Source organism: Lemur catta, chromosome 4 (genome assembly GCF_020740605.2).
Source record: "Lemur catta isolate mLemCat1 chromosome 4, mLemCat1.pri, whole genome shotgun sequence".
Lineage (NCBI taxonomy): Eukaryota > Metazoa > Chordata > Mammalia > Primates > Lemuridae > Lemur > Lemur catta.
In genome coordinates this window covers 22,758,899-22,784,482 of record NC_059131.1, presented here as the reverse complement: position 1 = coordinate 22,784,482, position 25,584 = coordinate 22,758,899, and the positions used below count along the sequence as shown (strand labels likewise).

Genomic DNA, 25,584 nt, shown 5'->3' with positions numbered 1-25,584 from the left:
CACTTTTAAGCCAGGTGTTCTCAAATTGCCCTGGAGAGACATCCTCTGGGCTCAGGATACTAGAATTCAAGTCCCAGCCCTGCCGCTTCCAAACTGGGGAATCTTGGGCAAGGCACTTACCTATGGAGGCTCTTTTTGCATCTGTATAATGGGAGTATGTGCAGTGTCCATCTCATGGAACTGCTCTGAGAACTGCATGAAATAACGTGGTCAAGGTCCTAGAGCAGCGCCTGGTGTGTAGCGCCATATGGTGCTCGCTAAGTGGGAGCAGCCGTTACTGCCGTTCTGTCTATCATTGCTGAGACGGGCTGCCTCTGTCCCCATCTTTGAGCCACGCCTTGCCAGCACTGGCCTGGTCTCTGGGGTTGGGTACCGGGAGGCGGACAGGGCCAGTGGAGCAGGGAGCGGTTCTCACAGACTTCCCGTTCTTGTCGCGCAGCCTTCGGATGCTGACTGGGACGACCTGTGGGACCAGTTTGATGAGCGGCGGTATCTGAATGCGAGAAAGTGGCGCATCGGCGAGGACCCCTACAAGCTGTACGCTTTCAACCAGCGGGAGAGCGAGCGGACCCCCAGCAACCGGGCCGTCCCGGACACTCGCCATTCCAGGTACTTCCTGCTCTCCCCCCTGTACCCGCCCCCCGCCCTGCAGTGTTGACAGGTCAGCAGCAGGCTCGATCTGGGGCCTACCCTGTGCAGGGCCCAGCGCTGAGAATTTGGTGGGCAAAGTATCTGCTACCAGTGGGACTCTAAAGGGACTAGGTCCTAGTCTCTAGGATATGGTAATTTACCCTGTCTGTGCTGCCACTGCTTAGTGCCAAGAGCCAGGCCAAAGACCCCCCCACCTTCTGCCAGGAGGTTGGACAGGATGGGCGGTCCCCGTCACCTGCACCTGCCTTCTCAGCGGGTGGTCACCCCAGGTGACACTTGCCATGAGCTCATGGAGCACTAACAATGCTATAGCCAAGGACTGTTTGTCCCTGGTGGAGTCCCACAACCTGGGGGAGGGCAGGATGGGCAGATCCCAGGGAAGTCAGGTGGTTGGTCTCTTCTGTCCTTGGGAGAGACCCTTCCTGTGCCACGCCACGCACATTTTGCCACATGAGAAGCCAGAGGGGCCTCCCCACCTGCCATTGGTTCCACTGCCTGCCTGTGGAGGGGGCACATTCACACAGCCCTCAACCTGCCAGCCCTTTGTTGGTCAGGCCACACCTACAATGGCTTCCAGAGATCAGGCCTGATGCTGTGTAGAAAGTTTTATTTCCCTGCAAAAAGAGGCTTTGTGAAGACATTTGGCCTCCTGACCCTCCCTTTCTAGACTCATTACACTTCCTGGGGAGACCTACTTAGCAGGTCAGTCTCAACTTTAGCTCCTCCCCTCCCAGCCTCCAAGCTGGGGGCCCAGAGATGCCAAAGACTTGGTGGTTGTTTCCTATCTGCTGCAGGAAATTAGCTGTGCAACTGGCCCCAAATAGCAGGCTGGCATGCTGGGGGTGGAGGGTTTGAAGGCAATGTTAAATCGAGAGGCTTGGCTGTGTTCCTTTGGAAACTGGGTTTTATGAGCAGGGGAGTGAGAATTTTCCTGGCTGTTGAGGCTGACTACTCTGGAGGCGCTTGAGTTGGGACTATGGAGGCTAGTGGGCTCAGAAACCTTGTCTTATGCAGCATGTATCCTATGGAGGAACCCAAGTAGTCCTTGTTAATCACTGTCATCACTAAAAGAAGCTGGAGTCTTGGTTTCCCTGTGAGTACAGCAGGGGGATGACCTGGATGACATTATGGCTTCCTCTACCTCTGGCAGTCTGCAGGATTAAACTCCGCCCTCGGCTTCCTTAGCAGCAGTGCCTGGCAGTCCCCTTCAGCCGGAGACCGAGGGCGTGGGCTATACCTACTCCCTTCTGCTGGCCTGAAAGCTTCTCAAAGTCAGAGTCTTGTATTATTCCCATGTAAATTCCCCAGCACTTATCCTGCTCCTTGGCATCTGAGGGATTTTTATTTAAATATTGGCGTATTGTATTTCCCTGGGCAGAGGGGAAGAGGGACTGAGACAGGAGTCTGAGAAGCCCCTCTGGGTCTCAGGCGAGTGGTCCCTCCCTTGTTCTGAGTCCAGATGCCAAGGCCCTCCAGAGGGGCAAAGGGACACCTCCTAGCCAGAAAAGTGGCTGCCTCTGGGTGACAGCCTTCCAAGAGATACCTGTTGCTGCTCCCACCCTCAGGAAGGAGGCACCAAGGGATTCACTGGGCAGGCGGGTACCTGGGGATACCCTGAGCAGGAACAATTTCTGCAGTCACCCTGTTCTACGATCTAGAGGCACAAACCAAAGTTCTGCGAGGGCCGGACATAGGTGGTGGTGTTGGGTGGCGAACTGAGCCCGTTCCATAGGAGCCCAGCTCGCCAGGTTAAGTTCCAGGCTTTGCACCTGACCCAGTGCGTTCCATCTGTTAAGAGAGTGAGCTCTGCTGGGATTGCAGCAAGAAGGGGAGAGAGGATGTAGACAGAATTTAGACACCCTTTGGGAAGACAAAAAGGGAAAGTGTATCAACCATATTGGGGGTTAAGGACAGGGTCTTTGGGATCAGATTGCCCTGTTTCCAATCCACTCCGTCTGCTGTTGACTAGCTGAGTGAACTCAGGTTGCCTAGCTTCTTTGTACCTGTTTCCTGTTTTGAAAAACAGTGATAAAAATAATAATAATGATCCTAATTCCATTTTTATAAGGATCAAATAAAATATATGTATTTACCTACTCCATAGTAAATGTTTTTAAAGTATCGGTTGTTGCTCTTATTATGGGGAATGTGGGAAAGGTGATGGCCCGGAGTGGCTGGGGAGGTCTCTGACAGAAAGCAGCAGGTGCACGGGGAAGAGACACAGCCAACCCCCAACCGAGGAAGCACCTGTGTCCCAAGTACCAGGAAGGGGCGTCGGTTATGAAGATCACTAAGTTGCCAGGCGTGGTGGTGGGAACAGGGGAGAGCAGAGGTGCATTTCAAGGTCAGGTTCAATGCCAGAGAAATTCGAGTGAGTGGAGTGCTGGCCATGAACATTAGCTGTTCTCAATCCAGGCTTCTTACAAGAATCACTTGGGAACCTTTGAAAAATGCTGAGACTCAGACTCCAACTGCAGGATCCAGCTGTAGGATTTCTGTTCTAAGGTCCCCACGTGATTCTTGTGAGCATCCAGCATTGAGAACCACTGCTTTAGGTAAGTGCCTCTCACACTTCAATATGCAAACAAGCAAATCACCTGAGGATCTTGTTAAAATCTGATCCAGTAGATCTGGGGTGGGGCCCAGGGTTCTGCATTTCTAACAGGCTCCTGGGTGATACTAACGCTGGTGGTCCGGGGATCACACATTGAGTAGCTAGGGCTTAGCACAGTGGCTCTCAAAGGCTGGTTCCTCAAGCCAAGAGACCAGCAGTGGCAGCATCACCTGGGAACTTGTTAGAAATGCAGATTCTTGGGCTTCTCCCAGAACTACCGGATCAGAAACTCTGAGGGTGGAGTCTAGCAATCTGTGCCTTGGCAACTCTGATGCCTGCTCAAGTTTGGAAACCACAGAGCATCAGCTGACACCTGTGGCTTGTTTTTGTGGACCAGATGAAGTTCATGGGTGGGTTGGTCCAGCTGAAAGGCTCAGGCTTTGAGTAGAGAGCAGAGGCCTGGGAATAAGGCCACCTACCAGCCCACATGCTAAAGCCTTCTCCCTCTGTCCAGGTGACATGACTCTGACTCAGGCCCTGTGGGGACCTTGGCCTATCTGGTTCCTTCTTGTTCCTCCATCTTCTCCCAGTTCCTTCATCCACAGCATCCGGGTCTTGCCATCCTCCTGGGAATTGGCATCACCTCTACCAAGAAGTCTCTACTTGGAACCATGCCTGACCCCATGGCCACTGGCCCACGCTGGACTCCTGGTTCCTTTGTGGGACCCAACCCCATGGACACAGGCTTTGCTCTACTGGGCCGCCTTTGTGTTCCCATCATGCCTTGCAGCTAAGGTCCTAAGGTCATGACATCAATTGCCCTCTAGGGTGAGAGACACATTGAGCATCTACTGCAGTGCCGGGCATGGGATAGGAATTCAATAAATGTTTGTTGAACAAATAAAAGCGAGAATAAGAAAAACAATTGACCTCTGTGTCCGCCTGCCCCCTTCTTATCGTCTCATCCTCAGGGGCCTCCTGTGGGCGATCGGGAGAGCAGACTCAGAGTTAAAGAAAAAGGCTTTTTCCCTTAAAGAGTTCTCATTACTGAAAAGAGAAGAGTGAAGAAACGTCATGTGGGAGGGGTCTGAGCTTATTACATTTGCTTCCAATTTTCTTACCCCAGTAATTGGATTCTGATTTATAGGATGCGTTTGGACAGCGCCTGAAACAGAGAACTATTAGCCGAGCATTAGAGCAAGTGCTGCCAGGAGGGCGGGGGCCGGGGTGAGTTGCTTAGGAAGCTGAAGCTGCCGGGAGATGGGGGAGGCAGCAGGTGGGAGTCGGAGAAGAAAGGAGGGAGGCTGTGGACATTCTTGCCCAGCAGGCCGCGTGCTGATGGAATCCCAGATGCACCCGGCGCCACAGCCAGGCATTGTGGGGTGGAAGGAGCCCAGACGGGCCTGGGGGCTTCATTTCTCTGTATGGAAAGGAACAGAGTGGCCATTTTTCTCTTGGTCCTTCACCCCGTGGAGTCCAGGGTATTTTGTGGGAGGCAGTCGGGTCTGTCTGAAGTGTGGGGTTATGGGCGAGGGGTGGAAGGAGCTAAGACGGGGGCAGGCTTTGAGCTCTCCTTTCCCAGGGTTTAGGGGGCCCAGGGTGGGCAGGGAGCAAGCCCACACCCAGCGTGGTTCAGAAAGTAAGTTCTGCAGCTTCCAAGGGATCCCGTGCTCAGTCACGCCGCAAGGCTAGCAGCCTCCCCATGCACACTCCACCCTCGCTGCATCTGATGTGATTTTCACACTCTCGAGATGGAAGCCTGCTGTTGGCGCCTGTAGACACGTGTGTCTCTGAGTCCCCTTGTCCCTGGTCTCAGGCCACATCAGAGGAATGGGGACAAGTAGCCCAGCAGTGGCCTTCGGCACATCCCTGCTCCTTTCTTCGCTTCATTTTCTCATCTGTGAAATAAGGGTGTTGGGTATGATGACTCGCGGATGATAACGCTTTGCGGTTGGTCTCATTCTGGGTATATACATGTCTACACCAGCCCCCACCCCAGTTGAACAAAACATGGAGCTTGCCTTGGGGCATCCTAGTTCCAACTTTACCCACTGAGGCCAACAGTTTTGTTAACTCAGATGAGAGCCTTAATGTCCAGGTGGCTGCCTAGGTCCTGTGAGGTCACAAGGATGAATAAGATGTGGTTACTTGTGTCAGAGGTAGGAGGTAGGTGATGTGCCCTAAATAACGATTTCAATGTAACGAGGAGACAACTTCTAGCTGGGGCAAGTCCAAGTTTTCCCAGAGGAGTTCTGCTGCTTCTATCTATAAACCACTGGCTGATCCCACAAATAGTCCTCGTTTTCCAGTTGTCCCAGCCCCACCCTGTCACTACATTTTGGTGACAGCAGCTGGATTTGTCATTGTCCAAGTGATACACAAAACGCCTGGCAGCCAGCACTCATCAAGTGGAGACACAGCCCTCAAGGAGGAGGGAAATATTTTGATAAAGCAAATGTATATTTTTGCTGTTGCCGAGCAGTGCCTATTATGGGGTTGCGTTGATTGCAGGGAGCAGGTGGCAGGGTGGCCTGAGCCCATGGGCCATGGGCTGGGAGGGGTTAGAGCTGGGGAAGCCTCACTGGGTCACGTCTGCGGGCCTGGCTGGGTCTGACCGTTCCCTGGGCAGACTCTCCCAGCGTTTGTCCAGAGCGCTGCTAAACGCTGCAGACAGTGGGATGCCCATCACTTGCCTGGAGGGAAAATTCCACACTTTGATACATCTCACCAGGAAGACATTTTTCCTTGGCTCCTTTTCCTCCTGGGAAATGAAGGAGCAGTGGCCCAGCCTCTGGTCACATCCGTCCCTCCTTGTATTTACTCGGTTGGGATGGCTGCCGAAGATCATCATCATTTCTCTCTGTGTACCCGTCACTTAGCAGTAATAGGATAAAAATCTTTACAGCTGGAATGGCTAAGCATAAAAAATGTTCATATTCCCTCCGAGTCAAGGCTGTTGCACTAGCTCAGCACAGCGTTAGTGATTCTACATCAAGGCCAGGGGAGGGGAGAGGGAGACCCATCACAGACACTTAGCTTTTGCAAACAAGCTGTCCCCATCTGTGACATTCTGGTTCCTCCTGCACACCATTTTTCAGTACAGGATGTGAGCCCACTGACAGTGGCTGTGAGTGTACTTCACTCTGGAGCGTCTCAGAGTTTTGGGGAGCTCAGAGTTTTGGGGTTGCAGAAAACCCTGGAAGTGGCTCTGTGGTAGAACTGTGTCCCTCCCCTGGCCCTGGGCAGCTATCTGTGGTACCACCGACAGGGCCTTAGGATGTTCTTGCCAGGGTGAGAGGGGAAGAAAGGCCACAGGAGCCAGGACAGCAGGGGCCTCTGGGTCAGGATTCCTGTCCATTCCGGGTCCCCTGCTTCCCTGAATGCTGAGCCTGCAGGCCTCTCCTGCTGTTCTGTGAGTTCCAGGGAGATTTCCCAAAGGGCACCTCCTCAGCCTTCAAAAGATGACCAGACAGCAGCACCTGCTGATGAGAATTCATCCAGACAAACTGCCTTCACTAATTGGTGTTCTCATACCTTGTTTCCTGGGGAATTTGTGCCAACTTTGACCTTGCATTGTACATTTCACTCACTCATTCATTCACTTGCTCATTCATTCACTCAACACACTAACTTGAGCATGTGCCAAGTGCGGTGTTAGCAATTAGTCCCCAGTCTCCAGGTCTAATAGGAGCAGTCCTTCATGCCCAGGCTCACTGCTGGGTTTCTGACTGAGCACCAGTATGGGGCTGCAGAGACTTGAGCAGAACAGCAAGACCAGCAGATTAACCACAAACCTAGGTCAGGAGAGCCAGGCTCAGAGAGGTTAGGGGACTTGTCCAAGGTCACACAGCTAGTCAATGCTTGGCTGAAACTCAAAATCAAATTTTCAGATTCTGGGTCCATATAGTTTATCTTATTCTGTCAAAAACATACAGCCCTTATTATGCCCAAATTCACTGAGTGAGTGAGTGTGTGCATGTGCTTGACTTGTGCTTTGGGGCAAGAAGAGGTGATGCGTGAGGATTCTGGGTTTCCCAATTAAGATGGTTTGATAATTATATTTTAGCTTTGCCTGGAGGCACTACAATAATGTATTTCAATCATCTAATGCAATAAATAGTGTCATCTGGTGTTCTCTCACCTGGGCCAAATGCTAATGGGCAGGTCACCCAAGCAGAACCTTGTGTGGCTTTGAAAGGTACTCGGTGGCCTTGGTTCTGGGGACCGATTTCCCTCTCTCTCCCTGGCTTTGCCTCCTTTATGTCACATTGCCTGGGGGACGAGGCAGTGGAAAGAGGTACAGAAAGATAGGTAGAAGTATGTTCAGCACCCAGGATGGAAAACGACTTGGATTAAATATTTGCCACGAAGGACTCATTCTACAAATTATTGCGTCCAAGGCTATTAGGGATATGTCATAAAAAAGCAGACCAAAAGTTTGCCTTCATGGAAGTTAGATTCCCCCAGTGAGTAACTCCCCCAGGTGGACAGGTGGGAACTACCTCGCTGCCCTCCCCAGGCCACCAGTCCATCCTCACCTATGGCTCTCTTCCCGGAGGAGGCATGCCCCTTAGGCTAGCCTGGAAAATGAGCCCTGACCCTAAGCTCAAGGTTTCAGTAACACCAAGGGCAACGTGGTATCAGTTCTTTCTCTTCTGAGTTATCTTGGAGGAAGGGTGAGGGGGATGCCCCAGATTTGCACTCTGCATTTTGGGGATTCTCTTTAGTGCTGTGGTGAACACAAGGATGGGTGGAGAAGATGGCATTGCTGCATTTGGCTGCAGCTCCTGCCTATTTCATGGGCTGTATTGAATTCTTCCAGTTCAGTGGCCTTTGAAATCTTCCTGCAAGACCGAAATCTGCCCCAAGACCAGAATCTCTCTTCATCTTTTCTTAAGTAAACCTTATATTGAAATATACCATATATACAGAAAAGTACATACCTCCTACAGGTACAGCTTGGAGAAATTTTACAGAGAATACACCGTGTTTCTACATCAAGCATGTACAGCAAGAAAAGGAACACTATTAGTTTGCCAGAAGCCACCCTGTGCCCCTGTCCAGTTGGAATCCCCCATACCTGTCCTGTCTTCAGATGCCATAGATGAACCTTGCTCATTTTTGAACTTTATGTAAATGGAATTACATGGTATGCACTCTTGTGTGTCTGGCTTTCCTCATAAGTATGTGTGTGAAATCCAGCCACGTGTGCAAGGCACAGTTTGTTTGTTCTCATTGCTGTATACTATTCCTTGTGTGAATACATTCCAATTAGTATACTACTAATGCTCACTCGGGCTTTTCCAGTTTGGGGTTCTCATGACTAGAGCTCCTCTGATGAGTCTCACACGCGTCTTTGGTGAAGACGCGTATGTGTGTCTGAAGGGTTTTCCGTGGGAGCGGCTGTGGAACTGCCACGTTCCGGGAAGGGGACACAGCAGAGTCCCAGTTGTCCACGTCTTTGCTGCCCGTCACCTGCTCCTGTCTGTCTTTTTCAGTTTAGCCTTTCTGGAGGCTGAGTAGTGACATCTTATTGTGTTTTTAATTTACCTCTCCCTGCAGGTCAGGGAAGCTGTGCACCTTTTTGTAAAAGTTCCATGGCCACGTGAAGGCCTAATCAAGTGTGTTGCCCCTCCTGTCTGCGTCCGTCCACGCCCTTTGCCCAAGAACCAAGCACAGAGCCTGGCTCTTAGTCCCCCTCAGTAACCTGCCTCTCTTTTGGTTATTTTTTTGACATTTTTTGTGACATTTTGAGGCAGCATAATAGGATAAGGGGAAAAAGAATACATGGGCTGAGCATGAGAAGACACAGGTCCTTTCTGAGTTACTGCCCGACGACCCTTCTGCTCCCTGGGTGCCTGTTTCCTCCCATGCAAGACGAGAGAAGTAAGTCAGAGACGCTTATTAAGGCCACTCCCAGCTCTGTCTGCTGGTATGAAAATGCTTCTGCCGGGAAGACGTGTGGGAACCGGCTGGGGACTGGATCGGCTTGGAGGCTATTTCCAGAACACCACGGCCTCCTGCTCGGCAGCAGCGCCCTCCCCCAGGGCCCTGCTTGCCCCTCCCCCTTACACACTTGCCTCCCTGACAGGACTCCAGGGCCCCCCGGAGCATCGGAGCTGTCCTTTTTCATTGCCACCTTGTCCATTCCTCCCACGGGGGCCTCCCCGCCCCCTCTGCGTCCCCACAGTGTAGGTCGCCGGACCCCTCCCAGCCTGAGATGCTCCTGTAGGCTGCTTTGACTGTCTTTTCACTCATCTGAAACCCCTGGGTCTGTTAAACACAGCAGCGGCAGAGCCATTTGCTCCTGGAGTTGGCACTTCACGTGGATGGCAGCTTGGCTGCAAACAGGGGTGACCTGCCTACATTTTTCAGTCTAGAAAACAGAGCTGGAATGTACAGGCTTCTCCCCTTTATGACCCCCCCAGCACTTCCAAGAACCACTGGCTCCTGTGATACACCCAATGCCCCTCTGCTGCGGGAAGAAACAGGCCGGCAGGGTTGGCCTGAGGAAATCCCGAGGAGGCTTGGTGCTGGGGCTGGGATCTTGGGGCAGTTCCTACAGGGAAGGATGAGCTGTGCAGGGAGCCCTTAGGGTAAGACTGGTCATGCCTCGTATTTGTGTCGGGCTTTACGGATTGCCTTCCGTCCCTTTCCCAGGCCGTCCTCAGTACCCCTGTGGGTGAAGGGTCATTGCTGCTTCACAGAGAAGGAAGCTGAGATCCAGGAGAGGTAACTGGGTGACCAGGTGGCAGGGCCAGGTCTCCTAGTCCTGTGAGCTTTGTGACAAAACATCCCTGCCACTCACTAGCTTGTCTTTGGGTGAGTTATTCAAACTCCCTGAGACTCAGTTTCTTCATCTGTATAATGGGAATAGTAATGTCCTCAGGGCAAGGTGAAGTAACTCACGTCAGATGCCGAGCGTGTCCTCTGGTGTGACTAGAGCACACCCGGTGACCCTTTGTCAGCTGTGGCCATGAGTAGTCACATTAGCACTAGCGTTGGGAGTGGCATTGGCTTCAGGCTTGGTGATCTTCCCGCTGCTCTCAGCTTCAGGCCAAAGCAGGTCTGGGAGGCAGGGCAGAGAGGTGACAGGTACAGGGGGGGAAAAGCGGTGACAGTTTGGAGAGATCCTGGCGCAGGACCCTGCCCCCACCCCTGAGTGGGATGGTGTGGCTCACAGTCGTCAGCGCTGAGCTGAGAACGAGGTGGCGCAGGCGGAGGGCAAGTCCTTAGAGAGCTCCCAGCCTCAGCCTTGGCTCCCGGCGTGGAATGTTCCACTTGCCTGAATGTCAAACTTACTTTAAAAACTGGAGAGCAAAATAAACGATGAGGCAATTGTGATGCCAGGTCTGGTGAAATCTGCACTTGAAAGATACTGGGGATAGAAGCCAAGGCCAGCGGAGGGTGTCATGCAGGGCCGGGGGCCAGGGAATACAAAGTGCATGTGACGAGAGATGGGAAGAGCAGGAGAGGAGCCGCCAGCCCTGGGAGGCACTGTGGGGGGGAGGACTGCCGAGCCCGGGTGGCAGGCGGTGGGATGGAGCCGGGAAAGCCACGTGAGGCCTCAGTGGCTGCAAACTCTCCGAGGAATGTGGGGTGTGATGGAAGAAGGGCTCTGCTGGGGACCCATGGGCCACTGAGCCAGCGAGGGCCCATCTGGGCTAGCCAGGCAGCATCAGTAAATGCCCTCTGCGGTTGTCCTTGGTGTCCCTAGGCAGCAAGAGGAGCCCCTTGTATTGACTGAAGTTTCATCGTATCCAGACAGCTCCCATCCCCTGACCTGTCTGACCCTCACGGCAGCCCTGACGCTGGCCAGGGCAGGCCTCCTGGCCTCTGTTCTCTCATGCCCCGCTCTGCCCTGGCTCTCCCCCTCGATTCATCCTACGGACGCATCATTTACTCCTTGCCCCAAACCTGAACCACTGAGCCTGCCTGTACCACCTCTTGAGACAGCAAGCACCTCCTCCACCTGAGGCCAGGGCCCTCCGTTCACCGTGGCACCCGAGCCCGCACCCCCGGAGTTCCCTTCCTGTCCCACCCGCATCTTGTGGAGTCTGCCTCTGAGATAGCCCTTGGTCCCTGGGCTTGCTACCCCGCTCCACAGCCACCTGCCTCTCACCTGGTGACTGCGGCAGCCCTCAGGTGCCCCCCGGTTGGCTCTGGCCCTGCTCATACATCCGCCTCAGAGAGCTTTCTGGATGCACTTGCAGGGCTCCTCATCTGAAACCCCGCCCCGTCTCTCACCCACACCCTGAGGGCAGGGCCCCGGCCAGGTCCTGGCTTGTGCCCAGCTGTGCCGTGAGGGGTCACACCTCCTCATCTTCACTGCTCTCTCTGCTCAGGATGCTCTTTCGCCCTTCAGGAATCTGGGTGGAGGGTCCCTTTTCCTGGAAGACACCTTGTTCCCCCCGGGACGGAGTTTGCCAGCTCCTCTTACAACCATGCTCACCTCTGAGCAGCACCCGTCAGTCCTGGTGGCAGACATTGAGTGACACGGGCCGGGGTGCTGAGTTACCTTTGCACCTCCCGAGCCTGGCTGGGGACCTGGCACGCAGCCTGTTCGTCCGAATCAGCCAGGTGAACAGGGGCCCAGAGAGACCTTGCTGGATTCATTCTCAAGCTGCTGAAAGCGTCGGGGTTTGCAAGCTAAGGTACAGGTGTGGGACTGAATCCTCAGAACAGAGGGAGGAAACCAAACCATGGGAAATTTAAAACCATCCTCACTCAACAGAGAATTCTCTGTGTTCACACATAAATCCAGTGCCACAATCGGCAAACACTTATTGATCACACCATTCCCCTGACGCGTGGTAGGCACCTTATATATGTTCTCTCAGTTCAGCCTCACAGCTTTGCTGTGACCCTGGGTGAAGAAACTGACTCCAGCAGGTTGAGCAACTTGTCCACAGGACAATAAAGAAGTAGAAATGTGGCCTCCGCCCTCAAGAAGGCAGCGGTCTACCTGGGACGATGGTGTGGCTGTGCGGGAAGGGGAACGGTGACACAGGCAGCCCACCGGGCAGGCGGTGGAGGAAGCCACTTCAACTGAACACTGCACAGCAGTTACAGTCTAGGCAGCTGGAGGAGGAAGGTGGCAGGACCAGGGAGGCGTGTGGAGGTCAGGGCACGGCCCAGGGAGGCAATGGGCTGGTTGGGCAGGGCCAGAGGCCCCTGTAAGGGAATGCGGCAGCCGAGGGTGGAGGCTTACATGGCGGGGAGGCCTTGGGATGCTGGTCATGGCGTGACTCCAGGTAGCTTCTGACTTTGGGGGAAAGGGTCACACAGGTAAAGCAGCGTGTTGGGCAGATCGCCATGGAAAGGGTGGGAGGAATAGGCAAGAAGGCAGTGTCTGCAGGCAGAATAGTCAGGAAGCTGTTGCAGGATGGCAGACGGGCATGGGTCAGGCTTGAGGGATAACAGTGAGAGTGATAGGAGGTGATGGCGGCAGATTCGGGTGCAGGATTGACCTGAGGATGGACTGACTGCAGGAAGGTGTGGGCAGCCTTTGCTTCTTACCTACACCCCACCCCTGACCTTTCGGAGTGGCACACGGTTGTGAGTCCCCTGGAGAAGAGGTGTTGGACACTTAGCCTCAAACATACCATTCCTGAACTCTGTGCTCGGATGGGCACAGCCCTAGAGTCGCTGGTCTGGAGTCTGTAGGTCTTAGCTGCTTCACTTTGAGGAAACTTCCCCACTTTAGGCAAAAGGAGAAAATGACTCTTCTCTGATCCTTTAGCTGGAAAGTTGGAGAACTATCATGAAATAGCTCAGAGGATGTCAAGGGGGTATCTTTAGCAGGTGAAGGACAGCCCAGACCCATGATTTTCCATGTTTGTAGAACCTTCCAGCATGCAGCCTTCAAGATGGAAGACACAGAGAAAGGCGAGCATGGAATGAAGGTTTGCGAGGCAGTGAGTCCAGACAGTCTGTGAGCACGGCCTGGAAAGCCAGACTGTCAGGGTTTACACCTAGGCTCTGCAGCTCGCTGCTGGGACCCGCCTTGTCCTCCATGAGAGAAGGACTCGGGGCACCTACCCCAGAGAGTTACTGTGCAGACGTAAAGCTCTGGGAAGACACAGTGAGGATTCGATAAGTGCCATCTATTATTACTGACATGGGATCTGATTCAAGCAGGGCTAAAATGAGACATGAAGGAGCTCTGCTCCCAGACACTGAGAAACCTTTTTCAGGAAACATTTCAAAAATAAGTCATGGCCCACCTCCACACTTTCTGGTCCCAGCTTGGCTCTGCATTTGCCTTTTGAGAACACATTTTTTTTTTGCACGTGCACACACACACACATACACAACACACATGCACAGGCACACACAGCTACCATCTGGGTGGTGCTGGGTACCAGCTGACACAGGTCCTAGCAGCATCCCAAGAGAAACCTCTTTGCAGCCTCTCTGCTGATCTTCCTGGAGAGAAGGACCTGCCACTTCCCCCACGGGTGGAAACCAATCCTTAGCGTTCCACTCACTTCAGAGGGGCTGCTTGACATAAGAGACCAAAATTAGTTGTCTGGAAAGAGAAGAGGACCCTGGTACACAGTGGAGCAGTGGTCATTTCTAGAAGGTCTCTAAATGCAGCCGGAGGAGCCTGCACTCCCTAAGTCAGGTGGGGCTTCTGAGTCCAGACCGCAGCAGTCAGCGCAGGCAGCAGAAGTGCCCAAGCAGAGAGAAAACCTGTAGCACCAGGAGCCTAGCTGGCTCTGCTGGTTCTAGAATGAACAGTGGGAGATGTCCTGTCTTGTGCGTGCAGCATTTCTGTTCCTGCTGAGGGTGGTCAGACAAAGGCTCGTCATAATTTAGCAGAACAAACCCTGAACAGTACCTTCGGTTGCCATCAGTAAATTAGTGCAGGTCTGAGCCATGGACTTGGGGAGAGAAGAGGCAATGAGGGAGATTTTCTTTTCTTTTCTTTTTTTTTTTTGAGACAGAGTCTCGCTGTGTTGCCCGGGCTAGAGTGAGTGCCGTGGCGTCAGCCTAGCTCACAGCAACCTCAAACTCCTGGGTTTAAGCGATCCTCCTGCCTCAGCCTCCCCAGTAGCTGGGACTACAGGCATGCGCCACCATGCCCGGCTAATTTTTTCTATATATATATTTTAGTTGGCCAGATAATTTCTTTCTATTTTTAGTAGAGACGGGGTCTCGCTCTTGCTGAGGCTGGTCTTGAACTCCTGACCTCGAGCAATCCGCCCGCCTCGGCCTCCCAGAGTGCTAGGATTACAGGCGTGAGCCACCGCGCCCGGCCGGGAGATTTTCTTAAAGCCAAATTTTATAATTTAAAGGCTATAAATTATTCTGAGATCGTGGCCTTCCCTAGTGTTTAAATACCCTTTCTTTTACAAACTGATGGTGATGGTAGATGATGGGATTTTTTAAGATATATTCTTTCCTGCAGAATGAAATGTTGCAAATCTAATAACGGTCTCTATAATGTTTTTATTTTATTTTACTCATACAGAAGAACCCAATACCTGGACACGAATGTTGAAATTTTAAATTGGATTATATACAAAGTAAAGTTCAGTGACCACTTAGGACAATGATGTCCAATAGAAATAGATGTGAGCCACATATGTAATTTAAAATTTTCTAGTAGTCACATTAAAGTAGAATACATGAAATTAATTTTAGCAATACATTTTATTGACTCAATTTTTCCAAATATTATCATTTTGACATGTGATCAATGTAAACAAATACAAGTAAAATATTTTACATTCTTTTTTATATTAAGTCTTTGAAATCTTATGTGTATTTTACACTTACAGCTTATCTCCATTCAGAGTAGATGCATTTCAAATGCTCAGTAACCGCATGTGGCTAGTTGCTGCCCTACTGGGTAGTGCCTGGCTAGGAGAAGAGAGTGTCTGGGCCGTAGTCTGCCATAGGATTCCAGTCTCCCCCCCTCACTCCAGGAAGCATTGTTCATCATTCCCGCGACTTTGGTAAACAGGAAGAACATCCCAGCCTTTGAAACACAGCTGAGCGTTTCCAGTGTAATAGACAGAGCTTAAGAGCTGTCCACAGACACCAGGCACCATCTCAGATGTTCTCCGGGGACACCCTTAGCCCACGCCTCCTCATTCTCCCCACCACGGCTCCACACTTCAGCTTCCAGACTCCACTTTGGTTTGGGAGACTTACTTGGTCTCTCTTTGCTGCATTACTGACCTTGCCCTCCCTCAGCTTACTGCTGCGTAGCTCACTGTGCCAGGGAGACCCATAGCTTGGCAAAGGGCATTTTCCCATCTCGCGTTGACCCCGTGGAAGCCTTGCCTGCCTCTTGCCTTCACTCGCCTCTCCACCCATTCTTCACACACTTGTCGTGTGCCTGGTAGGTTTCATTGCCATGCTAGGTACTGAGGTTACAGCTGCAAATAAGTCCTTGCCTTCATGGCAGCCACAGTCAGTAGAGGAGACAGAAAAGTAATTTCACAGCACTTGGTAATAAATTACAGCGATGGGGTGAGCGCAGGGTCCTAGACAGGCACGTTGGAAAAGCCTCAGGAGACTGAGAAATGCTCCCCAGGAGAAGTAACTTCCAAGCCAAGATTAGAAGAGGAGAAAAATAGCCAGGTCTTGGAAGAGTGGAGAGTGAACTTCAGACACATGGGAGAGAGACAGTGCCTGCAAGGGTCCGGAGGGAACAAAGAGCAGATGGAACAGAACGTGGCTGGGACTTTGAGGGTGCGAAAGACAGGAGTGGAAGTGGTGCCACATTGCTAAGGATGGTAAGCCATGATTAGGAGTCTCAACTTTACTTTGTGAGCAGTTGAGCAGCATTGGAAGATGTTAAAGATGCAATTTTGGAAAGGTCTTTTTAGCTGCAGCATGCAGGGTAGAGTGGAAAGAGACAAAGCCAGCTTGGAAGCTGCTGCAGCTATCCAGAAAAGACATGATTGCAACGCAGAGAAACAGCCAGAGAGATAAGGAAGACAAATGGGCAAGGCCAGCTTTAATTAGATTGAGAGTGGGGCAGAGAGAGGCAGGATTAGAGAGTATCTCTTGGGTTTGGGCACATGGTAGATGGTGAGCTGGAGAACTCAGAAGGGCCAGCAGGCTTGGCTGAGACATGGGAAGCAGAGGGTGGATGAAGAGGTCCTCTCATGGGGACGTCCCTGAGAAGATGCTCTATAGGATTAGGGTTAGGGTTTGGGTCATTAGCAACCAGATGGGAAATAGAAGCCTTGAAGGCAAGTGAGATGATCCAAAGAGCAGAAAGATTGAGAAGAGGAAGGCCTAGGAGAGAATTTGGGGGGAAACACCAGAATTTAAGATGAGGGAAGGAAAAGGAAAGCCAAGAGGAAACAGCCATGCTAGGGTCATCTCACCAAAGCCAAGAGCAGAGAACCAAGCACCTAATAAAGTGTGTGACCCTTAATGACAAGAGAAGACCGAAACATTTCCATTAGATTTAACCACATAGAGAAGTAATAGGGTCCTTGGTGGGAGTATCTGGGGGGTGGGGGTGGGAGAAGGACACTTGAAGGCAGAGGTGACCAGTAACCCTCTGTGGACAGGGGCAAAGGCACCTCTGTACTGTCTGATGGGTCCCCAGGCCTGAGTGCCTTAAGGAAACTGAGCAAGTTCAAAAGCTAAGAACCAGGAGGTGTCAGCTCTGCCACTAGAGAGTGACCTTGGGCAGGTCAATTCACTGTTCTAGGCCTCAGTTTCCTCCTCTGTAAAGAAGGAAGGAGCTGGAGCCAATGCTTTCTAAACTGGTGTCCCACAGAATTCTTTTTGGTGGACATTATGTGGTATACTTTACTAAATATATACCCAGTAAATTTTTGAGTTCCCATGATTTGTGAAGGATTATGTGCTAGCAAAAATTAAAAAGTGCAAGAGTAGGGAGGGGACAGATTTTGAGGTTGGAGTTTGATAAACTGTAGGCTGTTAGAACTCTTAAAAACATTTAACATGTTAATGTGCATTGGTGAATGGCCAAAAAGGTAACCCAGTATTTATCCAGTACTTCTCAACTGTCCAACTTATTTGACCCTTGTACACTTTATTTACCAAGTGTGCGAAGACATCTCCTGGAAATAGTGTCCAGCAACTCACAGTGCAGGCATGACTTAACAACCAGTTGGTCTTCATGGCCCCTTCTGGTTTGGTATTGCAGCAACCCTGGAGTTTGCTTGCAGCCAGAGAGAGGAAGGTCTTCCAGCTGCTGGTGGCTCAAAAATAGAGCCAGAGCCTGAGCTTTCAGGTGAGTCCGTACAATATGGCCTCCTACCTTGTAGGGCCCCCTTCCCTAGTTAGCTTCCCAGCTTGTCTATAAAGATTCCCTGGGGCATTCTTACATTGCCAGGAGGATGGGCTTGCAGAGTGAATTTCTGAGATATCATTCTGATCTACAGCTTGCAGTTCATCAGACAGTGGAAGTGCCCGAGACTTGTCCAGGTACAGGTTTTCTTAGAAATTCCACACTGCTGGAGGTAGGTGGCTAAGAAACCTAGGAGGGTCCTCTAAGCAGCAAGAAGTGAACTGCAGACTCTGAGCTTGCCAGACAGAGTTTCAGCCAAGAGTGTGGTGGGGGGCGGGGCTGGTACAAGGAAATGCATATGTTGGCCTAGATAGACCCACCCTGAGACCACGTCCCCTGCTGAATGGCCTGTGCTCACAGAGTGGAGGGATGTCTGTGATAATGTCCAGGGCAACCTGTTGTAACTGGGCTTCTATAGGAGAATTAATCCCTCAAGCCCTAGGGCATCCCTTTTATGAAATGAATTAACTTCTCTCCTATGCATGTGGAAGGGTACTGGTTGTGAACCATCCCTGGGAGAAGTGAGAAAATAGTCACTCAAATAGTTTTCTATGTATTGTGGTTCATATTAAGAACCTCTAAAGGAGTTGAATCTGTAGCACATGGAAGCCCAAAAGACACTGCCGAAGAACCTTCCTCTGGATGGAGGAGCCCCAAGGCACCCCATGCCTGGCACCATGTTGTGGAGTGGAGGCAGCAGAGCCTGGCATAAGGTCCTGTGGTGACTCTGAGAGCACTGTGGGGGTGGGGGAATCATGGTGCAACTGCAGAGCCCTTCCACCAGGTACCCAAGGGAATCTGCCTTTTACCCAGGGAGTGATAAACCATGGTGAACTTGTTTTCCTAGGTAGCAAAGGGTGCCTATGTTTGTTATCTATTGCTGTGTAACAAGTTACCCAAAACTTAGTGGCTTAAAACAACATTTTTCATCTCACCTTTCTGTGGGTGAGGAATCCTGGAGTGTCTTGGGTCCCTCACAGGCAGCAATCAAAGGGTCACTCAGGGCTGCAGTCATCTCAGGGCTTGGCTGGGGGTGGATCCTCTCCGACTTGCTCACGTGGTTGCTGGCAGGATTCAGTTCCTCGTGGGCTGTTAGCCAGGGCCATGCTCAGTCCTTGACCTTTGGGGCTCTCTTGCGTGGCAGCTTACTTCACGGAAGCCCAGAAGCCAGACAGACGAGAGTCCCAGTCTTGTAACCTAATCACAAAGTGACAACCTGTCGCTTTAGCTGGATTCTGTTCCTTAAAGCAAGCCGCCAGGTTCAGCCCACACTCAGGAGAAGGGGCTACACAAGGAGGCGGGATGGGGCCATCTCTGAAAGCTGCCCGCCACGGTAGCCAGCTGGGTTCCTGAGCAGATCACCTCTTTGCCCTGGCCCACTTATTCCTTTCCTGGCACACTGTAATTAATAACCCGTCCAGCAATTCAAATGTGGCAGTGTAATGGAATAGCAGATCCGACTGTTATTTTAAGGGTATTCCCTGACCCTTTTCTGAGATGCAGATTTCCATAACATGAAGTGAGAATGGCTATTGAGGCAAGAATTAAAAGCAGGGTATGTTTATGTGGATGAACAAATTAATCTACATGTGAAACCCCAGTGAAATTGACATGAAATAAAAATTTCATGCCTTACAGTGTATCAGTGTTGCCCATGAAATGAGATTAAAAGGAATTTCTGATTTTACAGTTGTCATACTTTTTATACTTCTCGCCTTTTTCTCTTCTAAAGGGTGGAGTTTGAACCCAGGGACCAGCCACAGATCGGGCATGTTACGCTTTTTTGTTCATCTTCCTTTTCCTCATAGCTGAGATCAGGCTTCCTGCCATAGACCTGAACTGGGGATATATTAGATGTTCTCAGTTCTAACAACTAAATCTGTGACTCTAAAAGCCAGGAGCAAGTTCACTGCCCTCTGTGCTGGGAGAACTGACATTCTGGAAAGGTCTCTAGCCAAGAGCTTTTCTCCTCTCGTTCTTTCTTCCTCACACACGTCAGCTTTGAGTTGGGGCTGGTGGTGAGGACAGGAGGGGATGAGGAAGGTGTTGTCCGTGAGGCCTGTTCTGGGCTGGCACTGATGACAGACTGAGTGACAGAGACGGACGTACCCCACCTGCACCCAGGATCCAGAGATTGACATTCTCTTGGGGATAGAGAGCTCTCTCCCAGTCCCAGTCCCACTTTATGTCTTACCTGTGTTTCCCTTTGCCTTTCTGGCCCTGGTGTTTAGGGAGATGGAATATACGGGGAAAACAACCCATTCACTTTCTCTGCCTGTGTCTGACCTCTGCAGTGTACGCTAGAAATACAGGAATTGGAAGGAAATCTTAATTTTTGTTTCGGTCAGCAGAGCTTTCTGTTTAGCAATAGATGTTCATGAACTGTCCCAGCCAGGGTCCTAGAGAGGTCACATCTTTGCCCACCCTCTTGAGCTCCAGTGGGAGCCGCTGTTAGGATGCTCCTGGCTGCTCCGCCAGCAGTTCCCCAGCTTTCTGTTACGACCCTGGAGCAGCACCTTGTCCCTCCCTCCTGGGCAGGTCACTGCAACTGCTGGTTTCTAGAGCTCGGCAGAAAATGCTTGGGTACCCGAGTGCTACCCAAGTGTGGGCAGTCGGGTACACCCAGCATACAAGGCCATGGAATAGAGCTGAGTGACAACTGGAACTGTCCCGGCACAGAGGACATTACAGCCTGTGACAAGGACGCTGGAGTGCGGCAGGCCTGGGTTCAAACCCCCTTCGCTAGCTGGAGTGCATTTCTGAGACTCTCGGCACCTGTCCCTTCGTTAGGGAATCCGTAAAACAGCGGCCCCCACATAGGGTTGCTGAGAGCACTCACTGTGGGGGGTGCTCGGTGCAGTGCCCGGCAGTCAGCGTTCAACAGCGGTGGTTTGACACCATCCCACGGGTGGATGGCGTCATCACTGTACCCAGGGAACTGAGGTTCCACCCGAGTGTGTCCCACCCCAGGCCTGTGTGACTTCCATTACATCATGCCATGTATTGTGTGACCTTTCCCTGTTCTCTAACTGTCCTCAGTCTTCCCTCTGGGGTAACAGAACCCCCCTTCAAGACCCAGAGTGGCTTCCCTTAATGTCCACATGTCACGAATAGCAACTACCCCCTCACCTCTCTCCGGAGTTGGCGGCTCTGCCTCTCCGTCATCCCTCCTGGTTTTCTGCTCGAGAATGGGATCCCGAGTGTTCCTAGTCTACGACCCAGTCGTGTCTGCCATGAAGGCAGCGTGCTATAGGAAGAGGAACGCGTGTCTGGGAGTCTGAGGGCCTGGTCCCAGCCCCAGCAGGCCAGCACGGAACCACCAGTAGCTCTGATGGCTCGTCGATGACATGGGGCTGACAATGATAATCATCACAGTCCCCTCCACATGCTGCTGCCAGGACTGCACAAGCTCGTGGGACAAGATGAAAGGCGTGTGCGCACCACGACAGCACTGACAGCACTGCGGTGACTGACAGCCATCCTCGCCGGTGTGTTTCTGACGTGCCCACATTGTCACATATTCTGGGGCGGGGTGGGGGTGGGCAGGAGGCAGTGACTGACTGTGGACAGGGAAGGGGGCAGCTCCTCCCCAGGCCCTCAGTTGTCATCTCGGCTCACCTCCCTGGCAGCACCTTTGGCCAGTCCGTGGCACCAAATACTCGAGAGGTTGGTGGTCCAGGAAGCACTTGGCACCGTCTTAACTGGGGGAAATAGAGTCTTCATCAAGTCATTGTTTAAAAAAAGAGAAGAGAAAGAAACGTCACATTGCAGATCAGCCCAGAGGCGCATGCCTTGCTCACAAGTGGCCCTGGCCGGCAGGCCTGCAGACCCTGGGATGCTGTTTCCACACACAGCAGGGGACCTGCCCTGCCTCCCGGCTCCCTGGCTCCCCCAGACTTGTTTGGTGTCCCCCGCCCCCACACCAATCGTTCCTGCTCGCTGGCTCTTCTTTCCAGTAAAAACCTTGAATCTTTAATAAATCAACATGCTTTCTCGTCCGTCTGCCGGCGCCGGAGCTCAGTGTTGGCAGGCGTTTGCATTCCCTCGTGGCCCTAATAGAGCTCGCTATTTGATTAATCTTTTAGATCCTCCCACAGAGAGCCCGCTGTCTGAGCCGGCTCTCCGCGTGCTGTCCAGCTCTCAGGGTTCTCTCCGCCTCTTGGCTGCTTGCACGCGGCGACTCATGCGCAGGGCTCAGCGGCAGGTGGGACCTGCCAGCACCAGTGCCGGGCCCTGTGCCTTGAACCCCGGGGGAGTTCACAGTGGGTGCTGGGGACGAGGAGGAGTCAGGGGACCTGGACTCCATCATCTCAGTCACTCGCCAGGTGTGTGACCCTGAGTGAGAGTCTGAGCCTCAGTTTACCTCATCTCTAGTGGGTGCTCTTGAAGTCTGTTGTGATGGTCAGATGAGGCAAAGGGTGAGTCTGGGCACCCCCAGCCGTGAGCAGGGGCGGGAGGAATGTCTTGTGATGCCCTTCGAGCCTGTGAGGTGTGAGACAGCACCTGCCGCCTGCCGTCCCCAGCCTGTGCGTGCCGGGGGTGCTCGCGGGATTCCTGTCCCTTCCCCTGCAGGCACAGGAGGCTGGAGGGTGCAGAGGCCAGGAGCACAACCTCCCAGGCTCCAACTGACACCTGCCCTGTCACCACAGCCACATCAGCTCAGGAGACTGAGCTGGGTCATCCCCACAGTCACTTCCTTTTCTAAACCACAAGCTTGCGATTCCAGTCAGTACGCACTGGACACTGCACAGAGGCTGGCTCAACCGCTCCGTAGTTGTGATGACGATTGTAGCAACCACACCTACTAAACACCCCATGCTCTGCACACATCATCAGCAGTCTTCGCAACAAGAGTTCGTACTTAGCCCCATTTTACAGATGACAATATTGAGACACAGAGAAGATAAACGATGGGCCCAAGGGTGCACGGCCAGTTCTTGGCACATCCAGACTGAAATGCAGGCATTGGAGCCCAGGTTCTGCTCACTAACATTCATGCCGCATTCTCTGATCTCTCCTCCTTCTCTTGCCTTCTGTGCCCCTTACCCGCTGTGGGGACAGGGTAGAACCACTCGCCAAAGACATCTTTCCAGCCCACGCAAGCTCTGGATCCACCCAGCAGGCTGGGTTGTCTGCAGATTTGCACTGATGTTACAAATAATAGTAGTTAGTTATTATTTGTCAAAGGTCTATTATTACCTAACATAGTAATAGTCTAGGGGAAAAAAATCTTCAAGTTAAAAATTATCTCCACTTTCCAGTTGAAGAAACTGAAGCTTAGAAAAGTAAAGTTGGATGCCCACTGACACAGTTGAGCCTCAGCTGCAAAATGGTTATTTGTGACATTCCGTTGAATGTGGGCCACCCTGCTTTACAGATGAGCAGACAGCAGCCTAGAGAGGGGCGATTTGCCCAAGGTCGCTTCGTGTCCTGACCCCAGAATTCTGTGAACTATCTCACTTAGCCTGAAGGTTCAGATCTGTGCCTGTGACTGGGATTCTGTGCCCTGTCTGTCTGTCTGTCCCTCCCTACCTCACCTGTGAGACCCCGTACCTCCTCCTCCACCCCAAGCAGAGTTGCACCTCTGCTGTGTGTGCACACTTCTGTGTCGTGCACCAACACACCTGCTGTCCTAGCTGGTGCCTTCACTGCAGGGAAAGTAGCTCCTGTCCCCAAAAGCTCTCTAAGCAGATAACTCGCAGTGCCACCCGCCCTCCCCAACTTGCCCCTGAGTAGCTCACATCACAAAAGCTGGGGCCTGGGGTCCCCCTGCCTCCCAGCACGTGGAAGGGGAAGCCGTCTTCAAGGCCGTGCCCAGGGCCTGACCCCCTGAGAGGGTTTCAGAGCATGCTCCCCTCAAGGCAAGGGCCACCGCAGCCAGGAGAAGCTGGGGTCTTGGCCACTGGAGACACCCCAGTCCTGGCAGTGTTCTCAGAAGCGGCCTTCTGAGTTGCTCAGCTCATGCTCTCTCCTTTGTCCCCTGGCTCTGATGGAGAAACCAGGAAGCTCTGCTGTCTGACTTATCACCTTCCTTCAGGGGGACAGATGGTTTCCCCCCTCCCTGACATCACCTGTTCCCCTTGATGCTGACTGTGCTGGCTGCCTCCCCCTCTGCTCTGGCCTAAGCCCCTCCCTGCTCTCACGGACCTGCTACCTGCTACCTACCAACCAAGGCCCCCCAGCTCCACCTCGACTGGCTGCCTGCCCTCCCCACTCCCCACTGCTCCTGAGTCACGTCTGTGTCCGCAGACAGGCAAGTCCAAGCGTCTCACTGGGGGCCATTTCAAGACATTTTCCTTCTCACTTTATAATAGTTATTTAATGCAAGCAAATCACTCCTGATTAAACTTAGTGGCTTAAAACAACAGGAACCATTCATTGATTATCTTCACTGTGCCTGTGGGTCGGCAGTTCGGAACAACTTGGCGGGGCAGGCGGTTCTGGCTTAGAGTCTCGCTGAGCTGCAGTTGGAAGCCCGCTGTGGCTGCTGCCATCTGAAGGCTTGACGGGAACTGGTGGGCCCACTTCAAGATGGCTCATTCCTGTGGCTGGCAAGTTGGTGCCAGCTGTGAGCAGGTGGCCACAGTTCCTCTCACAGGGCTACATGAGTGTCCTCACGGCCTGGCAGCTGGCTCCCCTCCGGGCAGCCAAGGCAGAGCCTCCAGTGCTTTTATGATTTAATTTCAACGGTCACAGTGTCACTTCCACCATATTCTATTGGGCACATGAACTGCCCTGATTCAGTGATGGAGGGGACCTCACAAGGGCATAAAAACCGGTAGGTGAGAGCCACTGGGAGCCATCTGGGAGGCTGGCTGCCACACCTTGGAAAACTGGAAAGGGCTAATCTTCAGATGACCCAGGCATGGATTTCCTGATTTTCCTTCTCCTTTTCTCCATAAATGGGCATCCAGTATGCCTGAGTCCTGGTCTGGGGTTGTAGAGATGGACAAGGCCATGGGTTCCTCCCTTGATGAGCTCATAGTGGGAGAGACTTATCACAAGAAGTGCTAAGAAAGATAGATGTACAGAATTATGGGAGCACAAAGGATGGGCCCTTACCTATCTGGGGGAGTATGGAATGCCTTTCCAGCAGTGGGGACATTTGCTCTGGGATGAAGGATGCATAGGAGCTCCTCAGGTAAAGGAAGGAGGCAGGACATTGCTCCGTGCAGAAGGGACAGCATGAGCAATGGCAGAGAGTTATGGTGGCATATGGGACTGTGATTGTGGAAGGAGTTGAAGGCTGTAACAGGCAGTTTGGACTTTATACATCAGGAATTGCAGGAGGGATTCAAGCCGGAGGACGGCCTGGCAGACCCAGTGGTGGACAGGATGGGGCTGGCAGGACAGAGGCTGGAGGCAGGGAGGCTGGGCAGGAGGCTGCTGCATTGCTCCCAGGAGGAGTAAAGAATCTGCAGGCTGGGCTGTCGGGATGAGTGATGCATTCAGGAGGCGGAGCTAAAAGGACAGAGTGAGAAGTTGCTTCTGTGGGGAGAGGACAGTCCTGAAGGTCACAGCTTCCCCTTCCCACCGTCTCTGGGCCTGGCCCCTTCCTTCCCTAACTCTCGGCTCCTTGTGGCTGGGCCCAGCCCAGCCCATGCAGATCCTGAGCAGAACAGCCTGGCATCCTCTGAATGAGTCCTTGCACCAACACCTTGTGCTAAGCTATTCAGAGTTACCAGGGAGGCAAAGAGACATCAGGCTCATTGGCCTGGGACTGAGGATCTTAAGTATTTTAGGCCACAGACTTCTTTTATAATCTCGTGAAAACTGTCTTTTCAAGGAAAACATGCACATTTGCGCACACAGTTTGCAAGCAATTTCAGAGGGCTCACCTGCCCTTGAAGCCCGTCCCTGGGTCACCGGACCCCACGTTAAAAGCCCTAGGCCTAAGAAAAAATGGGAAAATGAAAAGAGCAAATGTTTGGCTCCCCAAAAGTCTGCTATTTACTTCCTTTTGAATACCCCCCTAGTAATTGGTCAACCCCTGAAACAGCAAGAAACAGGAGGAAGCATTTACCCAGTGATAGCCCCGGTGGCACCAGCCTCACTCAGCGGGTTTATTTTCGTTATTATAGTAATTTTCGGG

At 52.3% G+C, this 25,584-nt stretch overlaps 1 protein-coding gene across 3 annotated transcripts in view; it reads left to right on the top strand.

Annotated features, from left to right (window-relative positions):
- Positions 1-25,584, top strand: part of GALNT14 (polypeptide N-acetylgalactosaminyltransferase 14) — a 205,902-nt gene that overhangs the window by 127,714 nt on the left and 52,604 nt on the right. For all 3 annotated transcript variants that reach the window (XM_045549331.1, XM_045549332.1, XM_045549333.1), the window contains exon 2: positions 440-609. In XM_045549331.1, coding sequence (XP_045405287.1) covers positions 440-609 — 170 coding nt within the window. The remainder of the gene's footprint in view (positions 1-439; positions 610-25,584) is intronic.